The sequence below is a fragment of the Geotrypetes seraphini genome, chromosome 4 (assembly GCF_902459505.1).
Source record: "Geotrypetes seraphini chromosome 4, aGeoSer1.1, whole genome shotgun sequence".
Taxonomy (NCBI): Eukaryota; Metazoa; Chordata; class Amphibia; order Gymnophiona; family Dermophiidae; genus Geotrypetes; species Geotrypetes seraphini.
Window position 1 is genome coordinate 228,889,249 of NC_047087.1, and position 25,987 is coordinate 228,915,235.

The window sequence follows — 25,987 nt, forward strand, 5'->3', positions numbered from 1 at the left end:
GATTCTAAAGGGGAGGGATGACCCAAGTTTGCCTACATGGGAAAGGAGAAGTCAGGAGGATTTATCCTGTAATTCATTGGAGTAGATTAAACATTCAGTATATTTCCCCCACCAACTAGAGAGGGAAAAGAGAGAACTGATCTGGGAGCCAGTCCACCATCAATAGCGCACAATAGGACAATTGCGCCCTGACAATTCTGCTCCGTCAAATGCGTGCACCCAGTGCATGCATGAAGGGAACGGGGTTTTCGGGGTGAAACTGTAAGTGTAGTGAGGGGGTTTGCGGCAATCTTCAAACTGAGACCACGTCGGCATCCCCCAAACGAGAGCGAGATTGTGGGGGGGGGGGGTTCCCACACACACACACCCCTCAGAGTGGATGAGCCGGTCTTAGGGAGGAAAGCATGACTTTTAAGTGTACTGGGGGAATTCCCCCCCCTACACCCCCCTTCAACGGGTGCATGAGGAGTTGTAAGTGTAGTGGGAGGTTCCCCCCTACACCCCCTCAGAACGCAAACGGGAAGGCCTCAGAGTGGTCAGAGTGGCGGTGTGCATTTGTCCTATGTGCACATGATTGTCGGCGCGCCAATGTCTGGTATGTTTTTGATGGGTCACCAAGAGACAGAACAATTCATCTCATCCGTCCTTACCAAGGTAGAACATTGGACTATGCACTCCAAACTAAAACTGAATCCTGAAAAAACCAAGATTTTCCTGGCAAGTCCCAATAACAAGATTGTGAACACCTCCTTGAGACTAAATGGATCAGACTACCCAATTAATCCCACAACCAAAATCCTTGGCATCACCCTGGACCGAAGTCTGACGTTTGAAGATCACACTAATGCTCGAATCAAGAAATACTTTCTCACTCTATGGAAACTTCGTACCATTAAATAATACTTCGATTTTTTTTCCTTTCGACTGCTGGTTCAATCACTGATCTTAAATACCTTAGACTACTGCAATATTATATACTTGGGATCTCTCAAGAAAACCATCAAACGACAAAGTCATCCAAAATGCTGCAGTCCGTCTCATTTATGGCCTCAAGAAATCAGACCATGTAAGCCCATATTACAAAAAACTGCACTGGCTGCCTGTGGAAGCAAGGGTCATTTCTAAATTTGCTTGCCTTTGCTTCAAAACCATGACAGGTTCATCCCCATCCTATCTGTCTCACCAATTCGAATTCCCAGGCACAACTAATATACGCAGTACCTAAAGGACTGCACGTACAAAAGATACCTCGATAGAACACTATCATTGCAAGGCCAGCCGAAGGGAGACTGTAGGAGCTGTGCCTAGTCCTGAGCACATGGTAGCAGAGTTCTGAGCACATGGCAGAACAGTGAGCGGAGAGTGTGCTAGCAGGAAGAAGCAGAGAGAGGAGCAGAGAAGGCGGTGCTAGCAGGGGAAGAGGCGAGAGCTAACTCCGCCCACCCCTGACATCACCAGCCAAACTCCCCCCATAAAAGGGGACGAGCCAACGGCGTGCGGCGAAGGCGAGCGGCAAAGGCGCTCGCCTTAGCGAGAGCGCCTTTGCGAAGAGCCTTAAGAAGAGCCAAACTACATAAGACAACGATACCTTAGGGCAACAAGCGGACCTCTCAAACACACTATCCCTTCACCCTAATCGTACAGGCTCTCATACTAACTCACAGACAGCAACCCTCTCAGACATCTCAAACTCTCAGTCTCTCAGACACCCTTATCTTTCAAGCACTAGATACCCCAATCTTCCAACTCTCAGACACCCTAACTTTCAAAATCTCACACCTGCTCACAGACAGATTTTTCTAATTTTCCTAATTCTCTTCCTTACTGACAGGCAGACCTCAATTACAACTCAGCAATGGCAGGGAGGACAAGAAGCGCGAAGTCTAAAATCAAGACCAGTATTCCAGTCGCTATGGGGATCCAGGAAGCGACCACGGACTGCGTGCAGAAGGAGGAAGACCCAGGACGGAGGACAGAGGTCTCTGTGCAGACCGAGACCATCCCCCAGCGCTACACTACAGTCTCTACACAGACAGAGGAGGCTGCGCAGCTGGATGGAGATCTCATGCAGGAACTAAGGAGCCTCAGGGAGGAGGTGATACGCCTGAGAAGCATCCGAGAGGACGAGGCCTACAACGACGGAGTCGTCCAGGAGCTGTCCCAAATCACCGAGCAGGCCCATGACAAGTCCATCCTCGAGACACCCAAATCATCAGCTTTGAAACCAACAATTGGAATACAGGAAATGGCTAGCGGCACTGACTCCTGGCAGCTGGTGACCTCCTCCACGGGCAAATATAGGAGACCCCCCCCCCCCTTTTTCAATCTCTTCATCTTCTCCTTCTTCTTACAAACAGGGCAGCTATACATGAACCCCTCAACTCGTCCTGCGGAACAGATTCCAGATTCTTCAGGAAGGAACTGCCGATGAAGAACAGGAGCAGGCCCAACACCCAGCTCCATCTCCAGGGACAACTGACCGGCTCCCCCCAAAGAAGTGCAGAGTAATAGTCATCGGGGATTCCATGCTGAGGGGCACCGAGGGACCAATTTGCAGACCGGATATGCAATCTAGGGAGGTCTGCTGTCTGCCTGGGGCCAGGATACGAGATGTCACCGCCAGTCTGGATAGACTACTCATGCCCCGAGACCACTTTCCTATGCTTCTTGTCCACATAGGAACCAACGACACTGCCAGGAACACACCAGAGACCATCACCAGAGACTTTGGAGCACTGGGTGAGAGGCTGAAGCAGACAGGAGCGCAGGTGGTTTTCTCATCGATCCTCCCAGTTAGAGGCAAGGGAAGAGCCAGAGATGAACGTATCCTGAGGACGAACGAGTGGCTACAGGGATGGTGCCGGGATATGAACTTCGGATTCCTAAACCATGGGGAAGCGCTACAAGGACTTCAGGGACCAGACGGTCTCCATCTGACCAGTAGGGGTAAGAACGTCTTGGACACCGACTAGCCCGCCTGCTTCACAGGGCTTTAAACTAGGTAAGTCGGGGGAGGGTACCCATTCACATATTAGTGCAGAAAGGAATTATCCTGATGAGGTGAGTCGAAACTCCGTTTCCATGTCCAAGGTAAGTACCCACATTGCAAACAGTTCTTTGGGAGTCACACCGACTCGGGTAGGATACGCCTCACAGGGACTTAGCAAACACAAGATATGGAGGGCCATGTATGTCAATGCACACAGTTTAGGTAACAAAATTCTAGAATTGGAGGCTGAAATAAGGAATGCTGACCTAGATGTGGTGGCAATATCTGAAACTTGGTTCACGGACTCACATGGGTGGGATATGGCTATACCGGGCTACAATCTACTTCGTCAGGACAGAGAGGGCAGGTTAGGAGGGGGGGTAGCTCTATACATTAAAGAGGATATCAAAACCACCAGGATCACAGATGTCAAGTACACCGGGGAGTCCCTCTGGGTAAACCTGGCAAGAGGCAGAGAAAAATGCCTGTATCTAGGTGTGGTTTACAGACCCCCAAGACAACTGGAAGACATGGACGCAGAATTAATTGAAGACATAGAGAATATCACTCTACGAGGAGAAGCTGTACTGCTAGGGGACTTCAATATGCCTGATGCAGACTGGAACTCATTTTCAGCGACAACCAGCGGTAGCAGGAGGCTCTTAACCTCCATAAAGGGAGCACGTCTCAAACAAATGGTAACGGAGCCCACTAGGGCCCAGGCGATCCTCGACCTGGTACTCACCAACAGGGAAAGCGTTTCAGAGGTCTCAGTAGGAGATACGCTAGCCTCCAGCGACCACAATATAGTATGGTTCAACCTTAGGAAAGGCTTCCCTAGATCAAACACGAAAACAAAGGTACTCAATTTCCGGGGCACAGACTTCGCACGCATGGGAGATTTCGTCCATCAGACGCTGCAGGACCAAGCGGAGACCGATGATGTAGAAGCTAAGTGGTTAACACTGAAATCAACCATACATGAAGCAACTAGCTGCTTCATAAAATCAGTAAATAAACGACAAAGAACCCCAATGGTTCACCGCGGAGATCTCGCACCTCATTAAGGAGAAGAAAAAAGCGTTTCTCTCCTACAAGCGCACGGAGAAAAGAGAGGCAAAAGTAGAATATAGGACCAGGTCTACAGCGGTCAAAATGGCAGTTAGGGAGGAAAAACTTCGAGTGGAAGAAATTCTGGCAAAAAACATTAAAAAGGGGGACAAATCCTTCTTCAGGTATATTAGTGACAGAAAAAGGAACACAGGCGGGATAGTACGCCTTAGAAGACCGGACGGAAGTTACGTGGAAGCAGATTCCGATAAAGCCGAACTACTGAATGAATACTTCTGCTCAGTCTTCACCTGTGAGGCCCCGGGACACGGTCCCCAGTTGAAGGCAACACAAAGCACAGAAGACCCGTTTCAGAATTTTGAGTTCACACCAGGTGAAGTTTACAGTGAACTGGCAAGACTCAAGGTGAACAAAGCCATGGGACCAGACAATTTGCACCCAAGAATGCTCAGAGAATTGAGCGATGTCTTGGCGAAACCGTTGGCTGAGCTATTCAATCTCTCCCTAAGTAAGGGGAAAGTTCCCCTGGACTGGAAATTAGCTAATGTCGTTCCTCTGCATAAAAAGGGTTGCCGGGCAGAGGCTGCGAATTATAGACCGGTGAGTCTCACATCAATAGTGTGCAAACTCATGGAAACACTAATTAAAAGCAAATTGGACACGATCTTGAATGAAGGGAATCTTCGGGATCCCAGTTAGCATGGATTCACCAAGGGTAGGTCCTGCCAATCCAATCTCATCAGCTTCTTTGACTGGGTAACAAGAAAGTTGGACTTGGGAGAGTCTTTGGACGTCGTGTACCTGGACTTCAGGAAAGCTTTTGACAGTGTCCCACACCGCAGGCTGCTAAGCAAGATGGAATCGATGGGGTTAGGAGAGACACTAACTACATGGGTCAATGATTGGCTGAGTGGCAGACTTCAGAGGGTGGTGGTTAATGGTACCCTCTCTAAAACATCGGAGGTGACCAGTGGAGTGCCGCAGGGCTCGGTCCTGGGTCCACTCCTTTTCAACATATTCATAGGGGATCTGACTCAAGGGCTTCAAGGTAAAATAACACTATTCGCCGATGACGCCAAACTATGTAATGTAGTGAATGCAGTTTACAGAATTATATGGCGCAGGACCTGCTTACATTGGAAAGTTGGTCCTCAACCTGGCAACTAGGCTTCAATGCTAAGAAATGTAAGGTCATGCACCAAGGAAGCGGAAATCCATGCAGGACATACTTCTTGAACGGAGAAACTTTAACTAGGACTTCAGCAGAACGAGTAATCATCAGTGCAGACATGAAAACTGCCAATCAAGTGGAGAAGACTTCATCTAAGGCAAGGCAGATATTGGGTTGTATCAATAGAAGTTTCATCAGCCGAAAGCCTGAAGTCATAATGCCGTTGTACAGGGCCATGGTGAGACCTCATCTGGAGTACTGTGTGCAATTCTGGAGGCCACATTACAGTAAAGATGTGCGCAGAATTGAATCGGTTCAACGGACGGCCACCAGGATGATCTCGGGGCTCAAGGGTCTCTCGTACGAAGAGAACATAAGAACATAAGAAGTTGCCTCCACCGGGATCAGACCAGAGGTCCATCGCACCCAGCGGTCCGCACCCGCGGCGGCCCATCAGGTCCATGACCTGTCAAGTGTTCCCTGCCCTAAAAAAACCAACCTTACTTCTATCTGTATCCCTCAATCCCCTTTTCCTTCAAGAATTTATCCAAACCTTCTTTGAATCCCTGTAGTGTCTTCTGTCCCACCACTACCTCCGGGAGTGCGTTCCATGTGTCCACCACTCTCTGGGTGAAGAAGAACTTCCTGGCATTGGTTCTAAACCTATCCCCTTTCAGTTTCTCCGAGTGCCCCCTTGTACTTGTTGTTCCCCACAGTCTGAAGAATCTGTCCCTGTCTGACTGAACAAATTGCAGCTCTACACTCTTGAGGAACGTAGGAAGAGGGGAGACATGATCGAAACATTTAAGTACCTCATGGGACGTGTCGAAGTGGAAGATGATATTTTCTTTCTCAAGGGACCCTCGGCCACAAGAGGGCACCCGCTCAAACTCAGGGGTGGAAAATTTCATGGCGACACCAGAAAGTATTTCTTCACAGAGAGAGTGGTTGATCATTGGAACAAGCTTCCAGTGCAGGTGATCGAGGCAGACAGCGTGCCAGACTTTAAGAATAAATGGGATACCCAGTGGGATCCCTACAAGGGTCAAGATAAGGAAATTGGGTCATTAGGGCATAGACAGGGGGTTGGTAAGCAGAGTGGGCAGACTTGATGGGCTGTAGCCCTTTTCTGCCGTCATCTTCTATGTTTCTATGTTTCATTCCAAGCAGGCAAATGTTTAACCAACTTCATCTTAAATGCACTTTCGTACCAAATGTTTAGGAAGTCAATAAAAACTTATCTCTTTGACAAATTTCTCTGACCCCACTTCAACCTGATGTACCCCAACCTGATGTACTTCCAAAACACTTCCAGATAAACGTGACTAAACTTAAAATGCCAATGTAATTTCGAAAATTCTCTGTAATGTCGCTGTTTGTATAGTCTCTTCCCTTGTAAATCGCTTAGAACTGTTTGTGGTATGGCGGTATATAAAAATAAAGTTATTATTATTACTATTATTAACATCTTGCCCAATCGAAGAGCTAACACTTTTTCTAGAATTTTTGCATCAATGTTCAAGAATAATATGGGCTGATACGCTTCACAACCCAGTGGGTCCTTCTCAGGCTTAAGTAAGATAGACGAAGCAATTCTAGATTCTTTTACATGTCCAGAACTCAAATATCTTGCTGTGCTGCTGACCCAGGGTCATGATATTCATAATAATCTCAAATGCCTCTTTGCCATCTCAATGGAACCCTTAGCTATTCGGATATGGGAGCATTTAGACTTGCGGGGGGTTCGGGTGGGGGATGTGGACCATCAGATAGCACTCTTTGCCGATGATATTTTACTGTATGTGCGGGATCCGGAGGTCTCCCTACCTATTTTAATTGAGCTTTTATCGATGTTTGGGGAGGTGTCAGGATTCAAAGTAAATATGGACAAGTCAGAGATGTTGAGGGTTACTTTGGGTGACAATGATGTTCAACAGCTAACTGCATTGCTCATTCCGTTGGGCTTTGGGGGCCATACGATATTTGGGGATCCGATTATCGAGTGACCTATCCCAATTATATGATTTGAATTATGCTAAAACAGTTCAGCAGATTCAAGGTGATTTACAGTGATGGAATGGGCTATTGTTGTATTGGTGGGGCAGAATAGCTGTTCTCAAAATGAATGTTTTACCCCGCTTACTCTTTTTGTTCCAAACTTTACCGATTTCTATCCCATCTTTGGTACTGTGTCAATTACATGTTGTTGGTTTTTTTTGTTGTTTATTTGGCAGGGAAGACCTCCGCATATCTCCCGGCGGGGCATGTGGGTCGCACTCTCCCTAATTTGTTTTGGTACTATAGGGCGGCACAGCTAAGGTTTCTGTTTGACTGGGGGTTAGGATGGAGCAGCATTTTGTGGAGCTGTTTGGGTGGTCCCTGAAGAAATAACTGGGGGCTATGTGATGGACATGTTATGTACTATGGGATGTTTTGTACTATGGGATGTTTGCTATTTGCGAGTGGATATCTTGGTACAGGGTGGGGTTCTAAGCGCTGTATATTGAGTTTTTCAGATTTGTCGCTTGTTTTTTAACGTTGTATATTGTATTTACTGGTGTACTGTTATCCCTTTTATGCTGTTTGTACTTTTCTAAACCTTTAATAAAAATTTAAATATATTTATTAAAAAAAAAAAAAAAGAATCTAGAATTGGATCCACAACTATTTATTTATGATTTATTTAAAAGATTTCTTAATCACCTATAACTAGGCGCTTTTACAAAAAAACAGTCATTAAAAAAAACATATAACACATGTTATACAAACAATAAATACAGCAATTCCTTCATATCAGCCATTATTTACGGCACTCAACAACACATCAATACAAGAACATTCATAACCCAGGATAGACATTTATTGAAATGCTTCAACAAACAATGTAGTTTTTAGCAGTTTCTTAAACTTTTGGAAAATCTACAAAAGCTCTTAGCGGTCCAGTCAACTTATTCCACGGGTGTGTCACTGGTAGGAAGAACACTGCATGAAATATCCTATGTTTTGCATGGTTGTAAGCTGGGAAGAGGTGACTGCATTAATGCACAAGCAGCTTGGGTAGATAAATCTATACAGTGCTAAGGTTGTCTGTTACCACCACATAAGATGCCTGTGTGGCACATCCTTTATTTGTACTGTGGTGAAGGCATTTTGTACTGGTATCAGTTTGGCAGTGAGGCACAGATGGGAAGAACAGTTTTCTGTATAAAAAGCAGAACTGTCACGTTACCCAGTTCCAGGAAGGAGACTTTGATACCAGTCCTGGTTTTGCACCTAAATCCCAAAAGCAGAGTGATATTTATAATCCTTAATTCTACCCACTGAAATTAATGTTGTAAGTCCTCTATGCATCAGAATTAAGTTACCTAAAATCCAGGACTGACCTAAAGTCTTCCTCTTGGAACTGAGTTTAAAAAAAAATTTTTGTATCGCTGAACATGGTAGTGTGCTATCTCTGCGTCCTCTTCCTCTTGAGAAAGAACTTGTTGAAACACAATCTGTGTCGAGAAAGCAGAGTTTGGATTTGCTGCATACGCATGGATTATATGGATTCTAATTGATTTGTTTTGATTTTTGATTATCTTGTTTGAAGTTCAATATGGATTGTTTTGGGAGGAATTTGACACACACACATTTTTATGCCAGCTGGTTGAGGACTTCATTGCTTTCTATGCTTCAGTGCCCCCTGCCTTGAACACTACGAGAGCCCACAAAGATTGAGATAAGTAACTTGCTATATAACACCTTCTTATACCTTCTTATATACTTTGATTAAGATACATCTTACGATGGAGGCAGGGAGGGCATGTGCAATGATGTTATGAGTTGAACTTTCATTAACCTTCCAGTGGCTTTCAGATTTGTTCACGTCTCTGAGCATATATATTTTTTATATTCCTTTTATTTTAAGTTCTCTTGTATTAATAGCACTGTAATGAAGCCTAAATTGCTCATGTGCTTACGGAATCCCTTTGAAAGTGCCTTCCTACTTATGCAGCATGTGAAAAAAGGTATGATCCCAAAGGAGTCTGTGGCAGTGCTGGCCTGTCATTTCATGTCCACCAGTCAACAATGTAGAACAAGTCACACAATCTCATCATTTTGTAAAGTTGTAGCCTTTGCTGATAAGCTGTAATTTGGGGAGAATGGGATATAAAACCAAATAAATAATGAAGAAGAATCTCGGCCTCTCAATGAAACACACTAAGGGCTCCTTTTACAAAGCTGCGATAGCGTTTTTAGCGCACGCAGAATTTTAGCATGCGCTAAACCCATGCTACATGGCTAGAACTAACGCCAGCTCATGCTGGTGTTAGCGTCTAACGCGCACGGCAATTTAGCCCGCACTAAGTGCACGCTAAAACCGCTAGTGCAGCTTTGTAAAAGGAGCCCTTAGGTGAAGAGATTTCGAAAAATAGCAGTTCTTTGGCACAGAAATGTTGTTTCACTTAAACAGGGAGATCTGGCATCTGCATTCCAGTACAAGACAAAATTAAAACAAAGTGTGAACACTTTTTATTATCCAGGAATTTAACACTTGTCTGGGATTTTAAAGTCTGAAGCTAGAAGAAATCCCATAGGTGTCACAGTGAATTCTTTTCGCCACTAGATGTCACTAAACACTCATGATATGAACAGCACGAGAGAAAGGAATCAGATCTTACTCTTACTTGATTGGTTCTCTAGTCACATGGTTTGGGAAAGGACCTGTTGGAAATTCTGTGACTTTGTAAACAAGGAAATCACAATGTGCTCTCTAGACTTGCTAGTGCCGCTGAAAAATTAGTAAACCAGTTTAAGCAGACTTCATTCACTGTTCACACAGTTGTTTTTCGTGGTTGTTGTTTTTCCTGGCCCAGCATTGCCTGGACTACAATGCCGATTTTCACAATATCAAAGGAAGCGCTGGTTGGCACTGCTGCCCTAGGAGCTGCTTTTGCTGCTGGGGTCATCATTGGTAAGTTCCGCAACCACACCCTTGGTTATACTCATACATATCGCTGATTGCTGGCCATGTACAAACAGAGCAGGCTGCAGATCAAAGTTCAGAGTTTTGTTTCTGACTGAACCTTCAGCTTAATCCAGCTTGTATAGTATATGTACATGGGCACACACACACCTACACACATATGGACATGAGGTAACCAGTATAGTGAACAGTGAATGCTTTAACACAATAGCAATTACAATATATTTGCTTTATGATGATTAATAATCAGGAAACACTGATACACAATACAGTACACTGTTTAAAAAAAAACAAAAAAAACACTATATACAAACCTTTGTTTTCTTCTTAACTCTGTCAAAACTTGACCAATTTCAATAAAATTTGGGATATATCATCCTGAATAAATTTGCAATAAGCTTACACTCATTCCAAATGCCTCACCTTCATGACCTAGCCACCACCTACCAATTATCTTGAAGATATGCGCAGACACCATTTTGCTTTAAACATACACAGTTACTATGGTTTTCAGTCAGGAGGATCTGATCCTTATAAAAAAAAAAATTAAAAAAAACCTTATCCTTATTTAAGAAAAGACTGGTGTAAGAGTTTCCAGAAATGATGTGGAAGAGGGCAAGTGTTTAATATATTTTGAAGAAACTGCAAGAAACGAGCTCAACTGATCGCCAGTCAGGAAGCAGCAGGGCCCGATTAGTTCACATTGAAGAAAGCATCCGTCGAAGAGCCAGATAGTGAAGTGACATCATTTGGGTGAGGGACTGGCAAGAGTATAAGCTTATTGAAAATCTATTCAGGATGACATATACCGCATTTTATTGAGCTTGGTTAGGATTTGACAGTTATAAAGAAAACAAGCTTTGCATAGTTATTATGAAACACAGTGGGCCAGATTAAGTAATTGGTGCCGAACACTGGGTGCTGAAAAAAATTGACACTGAACGGTATACTATAAAGGATGGACACCCTTTATAGAACAGTGCATAGCACAAGCATCCAAAACTTTGGGTGCAAAGATTTACACCAACTGAAACCAGGTGTAAATCCTGACACACAAGATAAGCAAAGATTTGCACTATTCTATAACTGCGTGCATTTTAAAGGAATGCCCCTCACCCGCCCTTGTCCTTTCCATTGTTACGTTAAGAGAACATAAGAACACCCATACTGGGTCAGATCAATGGTCCATCTAACCCAGTATCCTGTAATACAATGGAATAGATTAAACAGTCAGTATATTTTCCTGACCAACTAGAGAAAAGAGAGAACTAACCTGGCAGTTCAGGAGGAGCAGATGCCACCAAATGGGGTATTTGAAATTATTATGTATATCATGACCCTGAGGACAGCAGCAGAACAAGAGGTGGTGGAGAGAGATTGAGTCTGAATTCAAGAGGGCCTGGGATAGGCATGTGGGATCTCTTGGAGAGAGAAAGAGATAATGGCTACTGCGGATGGGCAGACTAGATGGGCCATTTGGCCTTTATCTGCCATCATATTTCTATGAGTTTTGGACATGTAAAAGAATCTAGAATTGGAACCACAACTACCATTCCCAGGTGTGTCACTGGGAGGGAGAACGCTGTGTGAAAGATCCCATGTTGATCATGGTTGTAAGCTGGGAAGAGGTAAGTACATTTATACACAAGCAGCTTGGGTAGACAAACCTGTACTGTGCTAGGGTTGTCTTTTACCACCACATAAGATTCAGGATGACATTTCCACAGTAGTCAATCCAGGTCACAAGAACCTGGCAAAAACCAAAATAGTAGCAGCAGTACAATTACCACTACAGTCAGTGAAAACTGCAAAATTACAAACTTTTTCTATGTATAACCCCGAGGTACCACCTCTTTCTCGTGGCTATAAGTGTGGGTGGGAAATGGGGAAGCATTCTTCTAAGGCCCTAGCTTCATGACATTCACCACACAAAGCCACGAGCAGCAGATGAAAAAGCCAGAAAAAGAAATCCAGGCTGTCACAGGTTTGGTCTGTTCAAACAAAAGTTATTTACTAAGGAATTCCAACAGTTTCCAGCTGGGAAATCTAATTCCAAACGTGTGAAACACAAATCAGTCCAGATTAGCCTGGGTTAAATTCAATTGGCATTCTTTGAATGAAGGGTTAGGTTATTACTGGCCTTCATTCTCACTCACAGAGGCAGCAAATCTAGGGTTGACAGATTTCCTCTTTTAAAAAAACAGAGAACACATGGCCCCGCCCTGTTCTGCCCATCCCCTCCCCATTCCGCTTCCTGCGCCGCCCAGCCCTGCCCCCAGCCCCACCCCCCCAAACAAACCTCCCTTAGGGCTGCATCTGGAGGGCCTCTGCGCATGTGTGGATGTCGACATGATGACATCACATGTATGTGTGATGTCATCGCGCTGACGTCTGCGTATGCATAGAGACCTCCAAACGTGGCCCCGAGCTTGGGGACATCCAAAACCCGGACAAACTGCTGAGTTTTGGAAATCCCTCAGGGCACCTGGATGGCCACTTGTGCAGGAGGGATCTGCCCTGCCCTGCAGACTTTGCGAGCCTGCTCTTCTCCAGCCCATCCGAGGGCTGCTAAAGGCCAGTGTGACCCGGCCTCTCTTCAGCCCACTGCGGGCCGACAAAAGCTTTTTTTTTCCGCTCCAGCGCCTCCAAGGCAGAGGAAGGAGGAAGCTTCCTCCATCTTGTTCCTCCTTCCTCCACCCGCCGCCACTCGAGCAGGAGGGATCTGCCCTGCCCTGCAGACTTTGCGAGCCTGCTCTTCTCCAGCCCATCCGAGGGCTGCTAAAGGCTAGCGTGATCCGGCCTCTCTTCAGCCCACTGCGGGCAGATGAAAGCTTTTTTTTCCGCTCCAGCGCCTCCAAGGCAGAGGAAGGAGGAAGCTTCCTCCATCTTGTTCCTCCTTCCTCCACCCGACGCCACTCGAGCAGGAGGGATCTGCCCTGCCCTGCAGACTTTGCGAGCCTGCTCTTCTCCAGCCCATCCGAGGGCTGCTAAAGGCCAGCGTGACCCAGCCTCTCTTCAGCCCACTGTGGGCCGACAAAAGCTTTTTTTTCCGCTCCAGCGCCTCCAAGGCAGAGGAAGGAGGAAGCTTCCTCCATCTTGTTCCTCCTTCCTCCACCCAACGCCATTCCTGCAGGAGTGTGCGGTCCTGCTCAGCGCCAGAAACTTTGTCCCCACAGCCCACCCAAGAGCTGCCGAAGTCCCTGCAAAACTGTACTAGCACACTTGGGCTCCTCTCCGCCTCACCTCACCGCCCTCCCCCCTCCTTGGCTTATCAAGGTCCACTTGAGGGCCTCCAGACTCTCAGCTCCCCTTACCCACCCGGATTCTGCCCATTGTCAAAGTTTACCACTGTTTATACCCCTGTTTCTGTACCATATTTTACTATTGTATTTGCTCCTGTTTAGATGCTAAACTTTTCTCTGTTTTTTGCTTAGTTCTGCACCAAACTGTACTCTCTGCCAAAGGTTTTTTACCAGTCTCTCACTTTTCGATTGCCCCGTTTCCCCTAGTACATCCTGGGCTACTTACATACCTCAACTGTGCAATCTCCCTGTTACCCATTTACTGCCCCAAGTCTCACCGCTCTAGGCACCACATGGAAAGCGCTTAGCTGCTAATTGTCCTCACTGATATAGCCCCCCTTTAGTCCTTAAAAAAAAAAAAAAAAAAGGCTCTCCTCCCTACTCTCGGCCCCGTACTTAGCCAGCTTAATTTAAGTTCCCCTGCTCCTTCCTCAACCAACTCTACTCCCCCTTGCTGTAGACTCTCACACACCAACCACCCCACCATGAACCCATCCTTCTGGGTCCTTCTCCTCCTACTCTGCTCTCTATCCTTCCCTCTGCCTGAAACCTCCCTCCCCCAACCTACTCGACCCCGCTAACACCAATACCATCTGCCCCGGACTCAGAATCCCCACATTGATACGCACCAGAAATTCCCCTCCCAAGAAAACCCCCCGAAAAGTCAACCAAGATTCTCTAAAGCCCCTGCTCCCTGCCAATCTTCCCAACACTGTCCCGGACTCTCTCACCCCAGTCCCGACACTTTATTGCAATGCCAGATCCGCGTGCAATAAGACCCAAATCTTGAAAGACCTTCTAGACGAGCTCGACCCTGGATTCCTGTGCATCACAGAATCATGGATCGCCAAAGGTGATCTATTCACACAAAATGAACTCCTCCCCCACGGTTACCAAGGCCTCTTCTCCCCCAGACCCAATCGAAAAGGAGGTGGTCTGGCACTCCTCTACAAATCTTTCTTTGACGTCCAGCTCCTTGAGACGGGCACCCATGCTTCTCTAGAATATTTGCTTGCCTCAGTCAATGATGAACTCCGCACCCACCCATTGGGCATCCTGTTACTATACCGACCACCCACCCCTTGAACCAAATCTTCCAATCTTGTCTATGAGACCATAACAAATGCCTTCCTTAAATTTCAAAGACTTCTGATCGTCGGTGATATCAATCTCCACCTCGACGACACAAATAACAATGATACATCCGAATTCAACAACTTCCTTACCTCTCTAGGCTTTCCCTCACCCACCCCATCCCCAACCCACGAAAAAGGGCATACTCTAGACTTCACCACCTTCATTGATCTTACCGCCTTCAAAACCTCAACCGACGACACCCGCTGGGAACAAGTCCCTTGGTCAGACCAGTTCTTAGGGACTACCTGCCTCCCCATCTTCATGTCACATCTTGACTCCCCACCCCACTCCTCTCATTCCATAACCTTCCGCAAAAAAACCTCGAGCAACCTATTCTGGTCCAAATTCCTCAGCAAACTCTCCTCCAACCCTAGACCTACAGACCCCGAATCACATTGGCACAACTGGACCGCCCTCTCCGAGTCCACCTACCACTCCCTTGCTCCATTAACCACCAAAACCATCTCCTACCCCCGAAAGGCCCCATGGTACCTACCTCTTCACAGAGAATTGAAACAGAAATGTCACGCTTTGGAGCGCAAATGGAAAAAATCTAAATCCCCCTCTGATAGACAGACCTGGAGGGCTAATATTAAATTTTACAATTCAACATTAAAAAAAGCCAGGAAAAACTTCTTTGGAGACAAGATCTCTAGATCCAACAACCAGATCAGTGCGCTGTTCAACATCTGGCGCTCCCTAACTACAAAAAAAAACCCATCTTTGCTCCCACCATCTCTATCAGCCGATGCCCTTGCAAATTTCTTTAATGAAAAGGTTACCACACTAAGATGCTCCTTCCCTCCCACGGTCTCCTACAATTCCCTGACCTCTATTGATCTCAACCCTACCTTACCTGTATCCACCCCCATTCCTGCCGACAGATCCTGGACCATCTTCGAGCTTGTCTCCGAACTGCAAGTCTCCAAACTCTGCCTCAAACTAAAAACTTGCAAGTGCATTTTGGATCCTTTCCCCTCCTATCTATTCGAGAATATCCCTACACAGGCCATCGCTTCCCTCACCGAACTTATAAACTCTGCCCTAACATCGGGCCTCTTCTCCCCCAATATGGGACACATTTCATTGTCCCCTCTACTGAAAAAGGCTGACCTTGATCCCTCCACTCCATCAAATTACCGTCCTATAGCAAATATCCCTCTCCTAACCAAGTTATTAGAATCCATCATATCCACCCAACTCTCATCCTACCTAGAAAGATTCTCTATCCTCCTACCCCACCAATTCGGCTTCAGACTCAACTTCAGCACCGAATCCCTCTTGGCCTCACTAATCTCTAAGGTGCAACAACTCCATTCTCGCAACAAATTTGCTGTTCTTCTTCAATTCAACCTCTCCGCAGCCTTCGATGTCGTTCACCACGACATCCTAATCTTCCAACTCTCCGAAATAGGCATAATCTCCACAGTCCTAGATTGGTTCTCGAAATTCCTACGCTTCCGCTCCTACACCGTTAACACAAACGGTACCTCATCCCCCACCTGGAAGCCGAAATGTGGAGTCCCGCAAGGCTCACCCCTCTCCCCTATCCTTTTCAACATCTACATGTCCTCTCTGAAACTCCTTCATATATCCCCCCTAGAAACTCTCTACTCCTACGCTGACGACATCCTCATCCTCCTCGAGACCGACTCGAACCTCTTTAACCTCGCTGAGAACATATCCACATGTATTACGAACCTCCAATCCTGGGCCCAATCTGTACAAATGAAACTGAATGAGTCCAAAACAAAACTACTCTGGCTCGGCCCAATTTCAGATCATTTACCCACCTCCATCCCACTACCTTCCGGCCCCACTCTTCAGCTTGAGTTTTCAAGCAAAGTCCTAGGCATCATCTTAGACTCCTCTCTCTCCTTCAATGATCACCTCAACTCCCTGGTAAAAAAATGCTTCTTTAGCCTCCATATGTTGAGGAAAGTAAGATCCTGCTTTCATCATTCTCATTTCGCCATCCTCGTTCAATCCACCATCCTCTCTAGACTGGACTACTGCAACTCCATCTATATAAGCCTAACTAAGAAAAACCTCCGTAGACTTCAGCTAATTCAGAACGCCGTGGCCAAGCTTATTTTCGCAAAAGGAAAGTTCGACCACGTCTCCCCACTCCTCTCCAAGCTTCACTGGCTCCCAGTATACTCCAGAGTCTTCTATAAATGTGCCTGCATAGCCTTCAAGATTCTACATGGCGTCCTTCCTCCCGTTATCCCACTCCTTTGAAATTCCTCAAACCCGCTCTCTACTAGATCCTCCCAAAAACTGAAACTATCTTTCCCATCTATAAAAGGTATATCCCGTGTAGGAAAACTTGGAACATCCCTCCCTTTTAGAACCACAGAACTCTGGAACAACCTCTCATCCCCGCTCAGAAATTCTAGCTCCTTCCAATCCTTCCGCAAACACTTGAAAACTTGGCTCTTTTCAAAAATCTAATCACCTCCCGTTCTCTAGTACCCTGTCCCTCTCCATCTTCTCAGTCCCCCCTTCTTTGTAGTTCCTTCCCTCTCAACCTCTGTAAACCGTGCCGAGCTCTGCGCTTGCGGAGATGGTGCGGTATACAAACCTAAGGTTTAGTTTAGTTTAGTCCTCTAAAAAGAAGATATGTCCGGGTTTTCCTAGACGTCTGATACCCTTAGTAAATCTCTCTATAGGGCTTAGGCCATCCTTTCCATCTCTGACACACCTCAGTGTTTTGGAATATAATTTCTTTGTTAGGATTAGAGTTACCAATATTTCAATAAAAAAGAATAAGAAGCTCACCTATTCCTTCATTGCAACCTTCCACTTTGAGATCTGACTATGGTGGCAGGAATAGCAGATCTAAAACCTAATTTTGCATAGGTCATGAGAGGTTCAGGCCAGGCCATTCACAATTTCCTGGGTATTTTATAAAAGGCTCTGCTAAAGACAGAGAGGCTCATTTTCAAAACACTTACCCCCTCTTCTACGAAACCGTGCTAGCGGGTTTTAGCACAGAGAGCCGCGCTGAATGGCCCGCGCTGCTCCCGATGCTCCTAGGAACTCAACGAGCGTCGGGAACAGCACGGGCCATTCAGCGCAGCTCACTGCCCTAAAAACCACTAGCGCGGTTTCATAGAAGGGGGGTTAGACACAGGGCAGGATTAATTCGTCCACGGCCCCTAGACACACAAGTACATTGGGCCCCCTGCCCCGCCCCACCCACAATGCCCCACCCCCACCCCAAATGTTACCTGAAATAAATAGGTGCAGCTCTAATCATTGAGGGCTACAAACAGACCTGGGTTTCAACAATGTGCAATTGATATTTGAGAGATATATTTCATCTTAAGAACCTGTTTTGGTTACCCTGAAAAATCTGAACTATTTGTTGCACTTGACATCTAGAATTTTTGCACTTATGTGCACAAATGTGCTATTTTAAGCCTGCTGTACATAAATCCATCTCTGGCTGTTTGTTAAAAAGATTTTGCTTATATCGGTTGCTTAACTTAAAACACTAATAGTATGGCCAAGCTACCACACCTATAAAACCAACAGTTCCAACTATGGGAATCTCTCTGAAGGGTGTGTACAGCACAGCTGAGTAATACACTCTGCATTAATGTTTGAGATGTTACATGCTCAGCAAAAATGAATCAGCCATCCCTTTTTGCCAGTGCCCTGAATTTTGAGTCACAGATTCTCCTGCTTCAGTGATAGAGGCTGTTATAAAGACTGAAATTATTGTTCATATACATGGATTTAGTCAAGGGGAATTTTGCCTCCCCAGTTTGCTACATTTCTTTGAAGGGGTGAATAAATGTGGCTAAAGGTGAGCCAATTGATAATGTGTATGAGGGGGTACTGAAAAGTTCTCAGCCCAACCAACCAACTTCATAAATTCTGAGCATTGTTTTGTACTGTAGCTGAAAAGAGTGTTATCTTATTTCGTTAAGTGCCAATTTGCAGAAACAAAATTCTGTGTTTTGACATTGTTTCAGATCATTGGTTGAACTATATCCACGCCATTCTCTTCTTGGTTGGGCTGAGAACTTTTCAAAACTCCCTTGGATTTGGATGTTCAGAAGTCATTTGACAATGTACCTCATGAATGACTCCTGATGAGAGAGCTGACCAGCAGGTACGCTGACCAGTTACAAAATGCTGCTTCCACCGGAGTGCCGCCTAGAAATAAGGCCCCTCCAGAGACATTTCAGATTCAGGAGAGGGGTGGAAGACAGAGAGGGAGCAGTATAGGATTTGTAGGATGGACTGGGGGAAGAAAATTTGTTGGACTCAAATGAGGGAAGGAGGGAGAGATGTGAGACTCAGGAATGGGGTAAGGGAGGGAGGGAAAGATGTCAGATTTGTGAGAGATAGGGAGAGATGTACTTGGGGATGGCAGATGGGGTAGAAGGAGGACAGGGTGAGGTTGCAGAGGGGGTAGAAGGGAGACATTGGGAGATGGATTTGGAGGAGGACGAAGAGATGGCAAAGGGGGAGAAAAGAAGAGATGGATGTGGAGGAGCAAAATGAGACAGAGAAATGCATTTGGTGGAGATGACAAAATGGGGAAGGGGAGGGAGAGATGGACAACTCAGGGAGAGGAGAGGAGGGAGAGGAGAGATGGATAGGGAAAGGTGGAGAGAATATGGACTGGGGCCGGAAGGGGGGGGAGAGAAATCAGACTTGGGAAGAGGGAGTGGAAAGGCAAAAAGATGTTGGACTTGAGAGAGAGAAAGAAAGAAAGAGGAAGGAAATGCTGGGTTACAAGGGTGGGGTAAGTGGCAAAGAGGTGGATCCATGTGGAAGAGTGTTAAGATAAGTGAGCAGAATAATGAGTATATGTAGGTAGAAATGTGGTAATGGGAAGCAGATAAAAGAGAATAGGAGGATGAGAAATATGAAAGCTAGGGGATGAGAGAAAGAGATAGAAAGTTGATTAGATAAAAAGTGAAAAGGAATAAAGCAATGTTCCCTCTAAGCTGCGTGGCCACACACCTTTTGCTAGCAGGCTGTGCAGCCAGCATACCAGGACCTCTGGCCAAACTCTGCTGCTGCCTGTGGCTTTGTAAAAAGAAGTGCAGCTGGAAAGAAGGAGGAGGGGCCTACTTGGATTTCTTGGAGCTGGCCAGAACACAGGTACACACCTTTGGGAGGAGGCATGAACTTGGGAGACAGAAGGAAGGGAGAGAGGCACATGGGGTCACAGAAGGGAGGGAGAGGGGCGAATTGGGATGCGGGAGGGAGGGGTGCATTGAGTTACAGAAGGAAGGGAGTGTGAACTTGGGACAAAGGAAGGAGGGAGGGGCATGAACTTAGGACATAGGATGGAAGGAGAGAGGGAGAGAAAGAGGGAAAGAAATGCTAAAGTGGGGGAGGGAATAGAAAGGTAGAATTCTTGAGTATGGGTGTGAATGAGAGGGAAAGAGATGGTGTACATGGGGAAAGGAATAAAGAGGAGAATTGTTGGGCATGGTGGTGGGAGAGAAGTGAAGTAGAGAGAGATGAGAGGGAGAAATGTTGGATGTGGTGATGGAGAGGGAACAGTGGGACAGATGGAAATGGATGCAAGAGGGAGGAATGTTGGACATGGTGGTGGAGGGAATGGAGGAAGAGATGTGGTAAGGTGCTAAAGACGGGTGACAGAAGGAGAAATGTTGGGCATGGAGCTGGTGGGCAGGGGCGAAAGTTCTACATACAATCCTGGGGATAAGAGAGAAAAAAATATTGGATGTGGCAGTAGAGGGAGTTGGAGAGATGCACCCTGGATCCCTCTCTCTCTCTCTTTCTCCACTCCCTTTGCAGCAAGGGAGGGAATGAGAGAAAGAAGTTGCACATCGGGGTGGAGGAGAGTAAAAAAATGCTGTGCAGTGATGTGGAGGGGAAAAAGAGTGTGCTTTGTGTAGTTTAATTTTGTGGTTACCATTATGTATTGTTAATAAGATTATATTGTGTGTATATGAAAATGAATGGAAGAAATGGCATTTACAATTAGTACTATTATGGGGGTGGTTCTGGGGCGCAACTTGGGCAGGTCTGAGACGGAGCTTATGTGGGTCTGGGGTGGAGCTTGGGCAGATCTGATGTGATGACTAGGGTGGAGCTTTTGGGCTCCCCCCAAACAAAATAGCATCCTGCTGCCTATGATTTGTAGTATATGAGTTTTGCTGCAGTGTTTTGTGTAAGTTTGAGTTTTTCATTAATTTCACGGAGAGTAGAACATTGCGTTACAATGGGTGCAAAATGCCGCAGCTAGGTTAGTAATAGGAGTTGACAGGATGGCATATGTTACTCCAATTCTGAAGCAATTACATTGGTTACCAGTTGTATTTTGGGTGCAACATATGTCTGTGGTCCATCAGACTATTTACCATCAAACCCGTTTAGAATATTGTGTACAATTCTGGAGGCCATACCTTCAAAAAGATATAAAAAGGGTGGAGTCGGTCCAGAAGAAGGCTACTAAAATGGTATGTGGTCTTCATCATAAGGCATTTGGAGGTAGACTTAAAGATCTCAATCTGTATACTTTGGCGGAAAGATGAGAGAGGGGAGCTATGATAGAGACGTTTAAATACCTATGTGATATAAATGCGCATGAGTCGAGCCTCTTTCATTTGAAAGGAAACTCTGCAATGAGAGGGCATAGGATGAAGTTAAGAAGTGATAGGCTCCGGAGTAATCTAAGGAAATACTTTTTTACTGAAAGGGTGGTAGATGCATGGAACAGTCTCCCAGAAGAGGTGGTGGAGACAGTGACTGTGTCTGAATTCAAAAGAGCCTGGGATAGGCACGTGGGATGTCTCAGAGAGAGAAAGAGATAATGGTTACTGCAGATAAGCAGACTAGATGGGCCATTTGGCCTTATCTGCCATCATGTTTCTATGTTTCTAAACACCATGGTACTTTCAACAAGTTGTGGCACTCTATAAGCCTACTATATCTTTATAATCCGAAAATCAAAAGCTATTAATTCCAATAGTGCAGGGAAATTATGCAGACACTAGAGCGATGACTTTCTGTATTGCTGGTGTTTAAAATGTGGAATGCTCTGGTGAGCCAATTGCGATGTGTGAAAACCTGTTTCAGTTTTAAGAAGCAGTTAAAAAACTCAGTTTGTTACTGCATTTTTGTGATTTATTAGTTGGCATTTGAAGAAAAGAATCTGCTGAACCATGTTTGCTATTATATTCTTGTGTATGAGAAGAGCCATTCCCTGGTCTGAGACTTAACAAGTTCAATGCAGTCATGAACAATTTATAAGTTATCTGGAAATGAGAATAACAAGTGAGGTGATTAAATTTGCTGATAACACAAATTTATTCAAAGTTGTTAAATCACAAGAGGATTTTGAAAAATTGCAGAAGGACCTTACAAAACTAGGAGACTGTGCATTAAGGGCATTCAAATGGCAGATGACATTTAGGGCCCTTTTAACAAAACCATGGTAGCAATTCCTAGTGTGGCAAATGCGACAAGGCTGATATGAATTGAATGTGCTGCGTCACATTTACCATACGGAAATTGCTAGTAATTTTGGCTTTGTAAAAGGGGTCCTTAATTTGAGTATGTGCAAAGTGATGCATGTACATAAGAACATAAGAATTGCCATAATGGGGCAGACCGAAGGTCCATCAAACCCAGTATCCTGTTTTCAACAGTGGCCAACCCAGGTTCCAAGTATCTAGCTCAGGGGTGTCAAAGTCCCTCCTCGAGGGCCGCAATCCAGTCGGGTTTTCAGGAATTCCGCAATGAATATGCATGAGATTTATTAGCATACAATGAAAGCAGTGCATGCAAATAGATTTCATGCATATTCATTGGGGAAATCCTGAAAACCCGACTGGATTGCGGCCCTCGAGGAGGGACTTTGACACCCCCGATCTAGCTAGATCCCAAGTAGTAAAACAGACTTTATGTTGATTATCCTAAGAATAAGCAGTGGATTTCCTCAAACCATAAAGCACTAAGAGGAACTGAAGTACGCTAACTACAAACAACTTCAACACTCCAGTTCAAATGCTGAATTTAAAGCCTCATAGTTTCCTACTCAAAATGAACATTTATCTAGGTGGAAAAAGGCCTCAGAAGCCGTTGGGGTCCACGCTGCCCCAGGGCTGTGTAGGAGAGAACTGTGATAAGTGCACTGATTCCCCTGCCCTTTCGATCACTGGCCATAAAAAACCTCCTGTGAAACTTAAACAAATGTCTCTCACACTTTAGCATGTGACAACAATAGAAAAAGTGCTTATCTTGATGAAGTTCCCATTGAAAGTCAGTCTTCTCGATGCTGCCAAGTATTAAACTTGCTTCTGCCTGTGCTCGTTTTCAACTGACGGTGGCCATCGTTTCACGGTATGGCAAACTGTTTCATCAGGACTTTACACAGTAAAAATATTATGCTGATTTTAAGACAATTATCAAATGGAATATTATCTCAATAAAAAATGTAACAATACCTGTTTGGCAGTAGACGCTGCAAAGCTGTGTGTAGGAAACAAAAAATGGCGCTTCAGCTGTGTCCAATCTACAATGCACGTTTTCAATTGGACTTAAACATAGTCAGTGCAAGACCCGAGCTGTGTACCCTGAAAAGCTGTCTTTGAAAGTAGCTTGGAAGCACTGTCAGTAATTTAGTTTTGAGATGACAAAGACGGTACTAAAGTATAATGTTATCAGTGATAGAGTCAATCCATCTACAGGGAAAGCCTATCAATGTCACCTTGATCCAAGTATATGCTCTAGCGACAGACAAAGAAGATAGGGATGTAGAGTTGTTCTACGAACAACTTCAAAATGAAATGGATCAAATGCCATAACACGATCTACTGATCATTAGGGGGGGACTTCAGTGCAAAAGCAGAAAGTACATCTGAAGATGCAGTGTTTGGAAAGCACAGCATAGGAGAAAAAAAATGAAGCTAGTGATAACTTAGTACAGTTTTGCAAAACTAACCAACTGTCAATTATGAATAAGCATTTCCAACACCACAAACATCACCAGTACACATGGACCTCTCCAAATGGCAAGTATCAAAATCAAGTTGATTACATCTGCATAGGACAGAGATGGAAATCTACAGCTTTGACTGCAAGGACTAAATCAGGAACTGATTGTGGAAGCGACCACAAGCTTTTCACATGCAAAAGCAAAGTAAAGCGTTGCAAGAAGAATATCATTAGAGACCTCCCAAAATATAACATTGAAAATATTCCATCAGACTATTGGATAAAACTAGACAACAGATTTGGCTGTCTTGATACAGGAGATAGAGAGCCCGAAGAGCTATGGAATGACATCAAAACCGTAATTAGTGATGAAGCTAAAAAAAAAACACTCCAGAAGAGAAAGAAAGCCAATAAATCACCTTGGATCTCAGAAGAAAGCAGCAAATCAAAGAAGACAAGCAAAACTTTCCAGTGATAGAGAAAAAGTATCACAAATAAGCCGAGCATTTCAATATCAAATTCAGCATGACAAAGAATAATATTTAAAGGATATTTGTCAAAAAATTGAATCCGAACATGTAAACAGAAAAAACAGATTAGTGGATTAGGAGGTTAAGAGATTGCGGCAGAAATTCCAGCCTCGATTGAGGATGCTTAAAGATGCCAATTGAATGATATTAAATGATCCTAAAAGCATTAAAAAGAGATGGAAAGAATATACGGAACATGAATACAAAAAAAGGCAATGAGGATAACATTGGGGAAACTGAACTGGAAACTGACTCCGAAGAAGAACCAGATATTTTGAGAGAAGTCATAGCAGCAATTAAAGTTTTATCAAAATACAAGTCACCTGGTATCGACGGTATTCCAATTGAATTAATCAAAGGCTCAGAAGGTGCTATCATGACCCTCACTTGACTGTGTCAACAGATTTGGAAGGAAAAAATATGGCCAACCAATTGGAGAAAATCACTGTTCATATCTATACCGAAGAAAGGTGGCACCAAAGACTGTAACAACTACAGAACGATTGCATTAGTTCCACATGCCAGCAAAATATTGCTGAAAATAAAATAATACAATGAATGCTACAATCATACATTGAACGAGAACTACCTGATGTTCAGGCTGGTTTCAGAAGAGATTGAGGAACAAGAGACATTAATTCCAGTGTTAGATGGATAGCCTCTATACTTTTGCTTCATCGATTACAACAAAGCTTTTAACTGTGTGGATCACAATAAACTATGGAGAACATAACTCAGCTGATAAAGAGCCTCTACAAAAATCAAGAAGCTAGAGTGAGAACAGAATATGGCAACACTGATTGGTTTCCAATAAAACATGGCATCAGGCAAGGATGCATCTTGTCACCTTACCTGTTCAACCTTTACAGCAAAGCCATCTTCAGAAAAGCAAATTTGGAAGAAGAGAGCATTGGTTTCAAAATTGGTGGCCAAAATATAAACAACCTGCACTATGCAGATGATCCAACGCTCATCGCCAGCAGCAAAGAAGACATGCTGTATCTACTGAAAAAAGTCAAAGCCGAAAATCATAACATGGAATTAGAACCAAACATAAACAAGATGAAGACCATGAACACAAAAAAATGATGAAGATTTTGAGCTTGAAGGTGATAAAATAGAAGCTGTAAAGGATTTCAATCTCCTGGGCTCTTTCATAAACAAAGAAGCAACTAGCAGGAAAGCATTACTCCATAGAATAGCACTGGGTTGCTCTTCAATGAAGGCTCTCAACATGCACTCATTTTCTCAGTGGTCAATTATGGATGCGAAAGCTGGACACTATGGAAACAAAAATGAAAGAAGATTGACTCATTTGAGCTTTGGTGCTGGAGAGGGATTTTATATGTGACGTGGACCACCAGAAGAACTAACAAATTGATTCTGAAAGAGATCAAACTGGTTATATCACTCGAAGCTTCGACTGTCTTATTTTTGTCATGTCAGAAGAGAAAGAAGGCAGCATCACTTATCATCTTCTTTTGGTCCCAGTGGACTCTGTGCTGGCACATTCCTGTTTCTTATTTTCTTTCCTGATCTCACTGTCTCTTCCCTTCAGACCGATCCAGGGGTTGGACCAGCTGATAATTGTGCTGAGTAAGTTTTATGGAAAAAGTGTGTTCCAGGAGCCCACAAATGTATGTAACTGAAACAGAACAATGCAGAAACTGTGTCAATCTAACTGAGGTGTTAGACAAATGTCCTGGAGGATCACCAGCCAGTCACTTTTCAGGATAGCCCTAATGAATATGCATGAAAGAGATTTGCATGTAATGAAGATGATAGGAGTGCAGATCTACTCCATGCATATTCATTAGTGTTGTCCCCAAAATCCGACTGGCAATAGTGATCCTCCAGGACAGGGTTGGGGACCACTGGCCTACA

At 44.7% G+C, this 25,987-nt stretch overlaps 1 protein-coding gene across 2 annotated transcripts in view; it reads left to right on the forward strand.

Moving 5' to 3' along the window:
- The first annotated feature begins 9,918 nt into the window (after window positions 1–9,918).
- Window positions 9,919–25,987, forward strand: part of COMTD1 (catechol-O-methyltransferase domain containing 1) — a 52,769-nt gene continuing 36,700 nt past the window's right edge. For both annotated transcript variants that reach the window (XM_033942291.1, XM_033942292.1), the window contains exon 1: window positions 9,919–10,188. In XM_033942291.1, coding sequence (XP_033798182.1) covers window positions 10,107–10,188 — 82 coding nt within the window. In that variant the 5' untranslated portion in view covers window positions 9,919–10,106. The remainder of the gene's footprint in view (window positions 10,189–25,987) is intronic.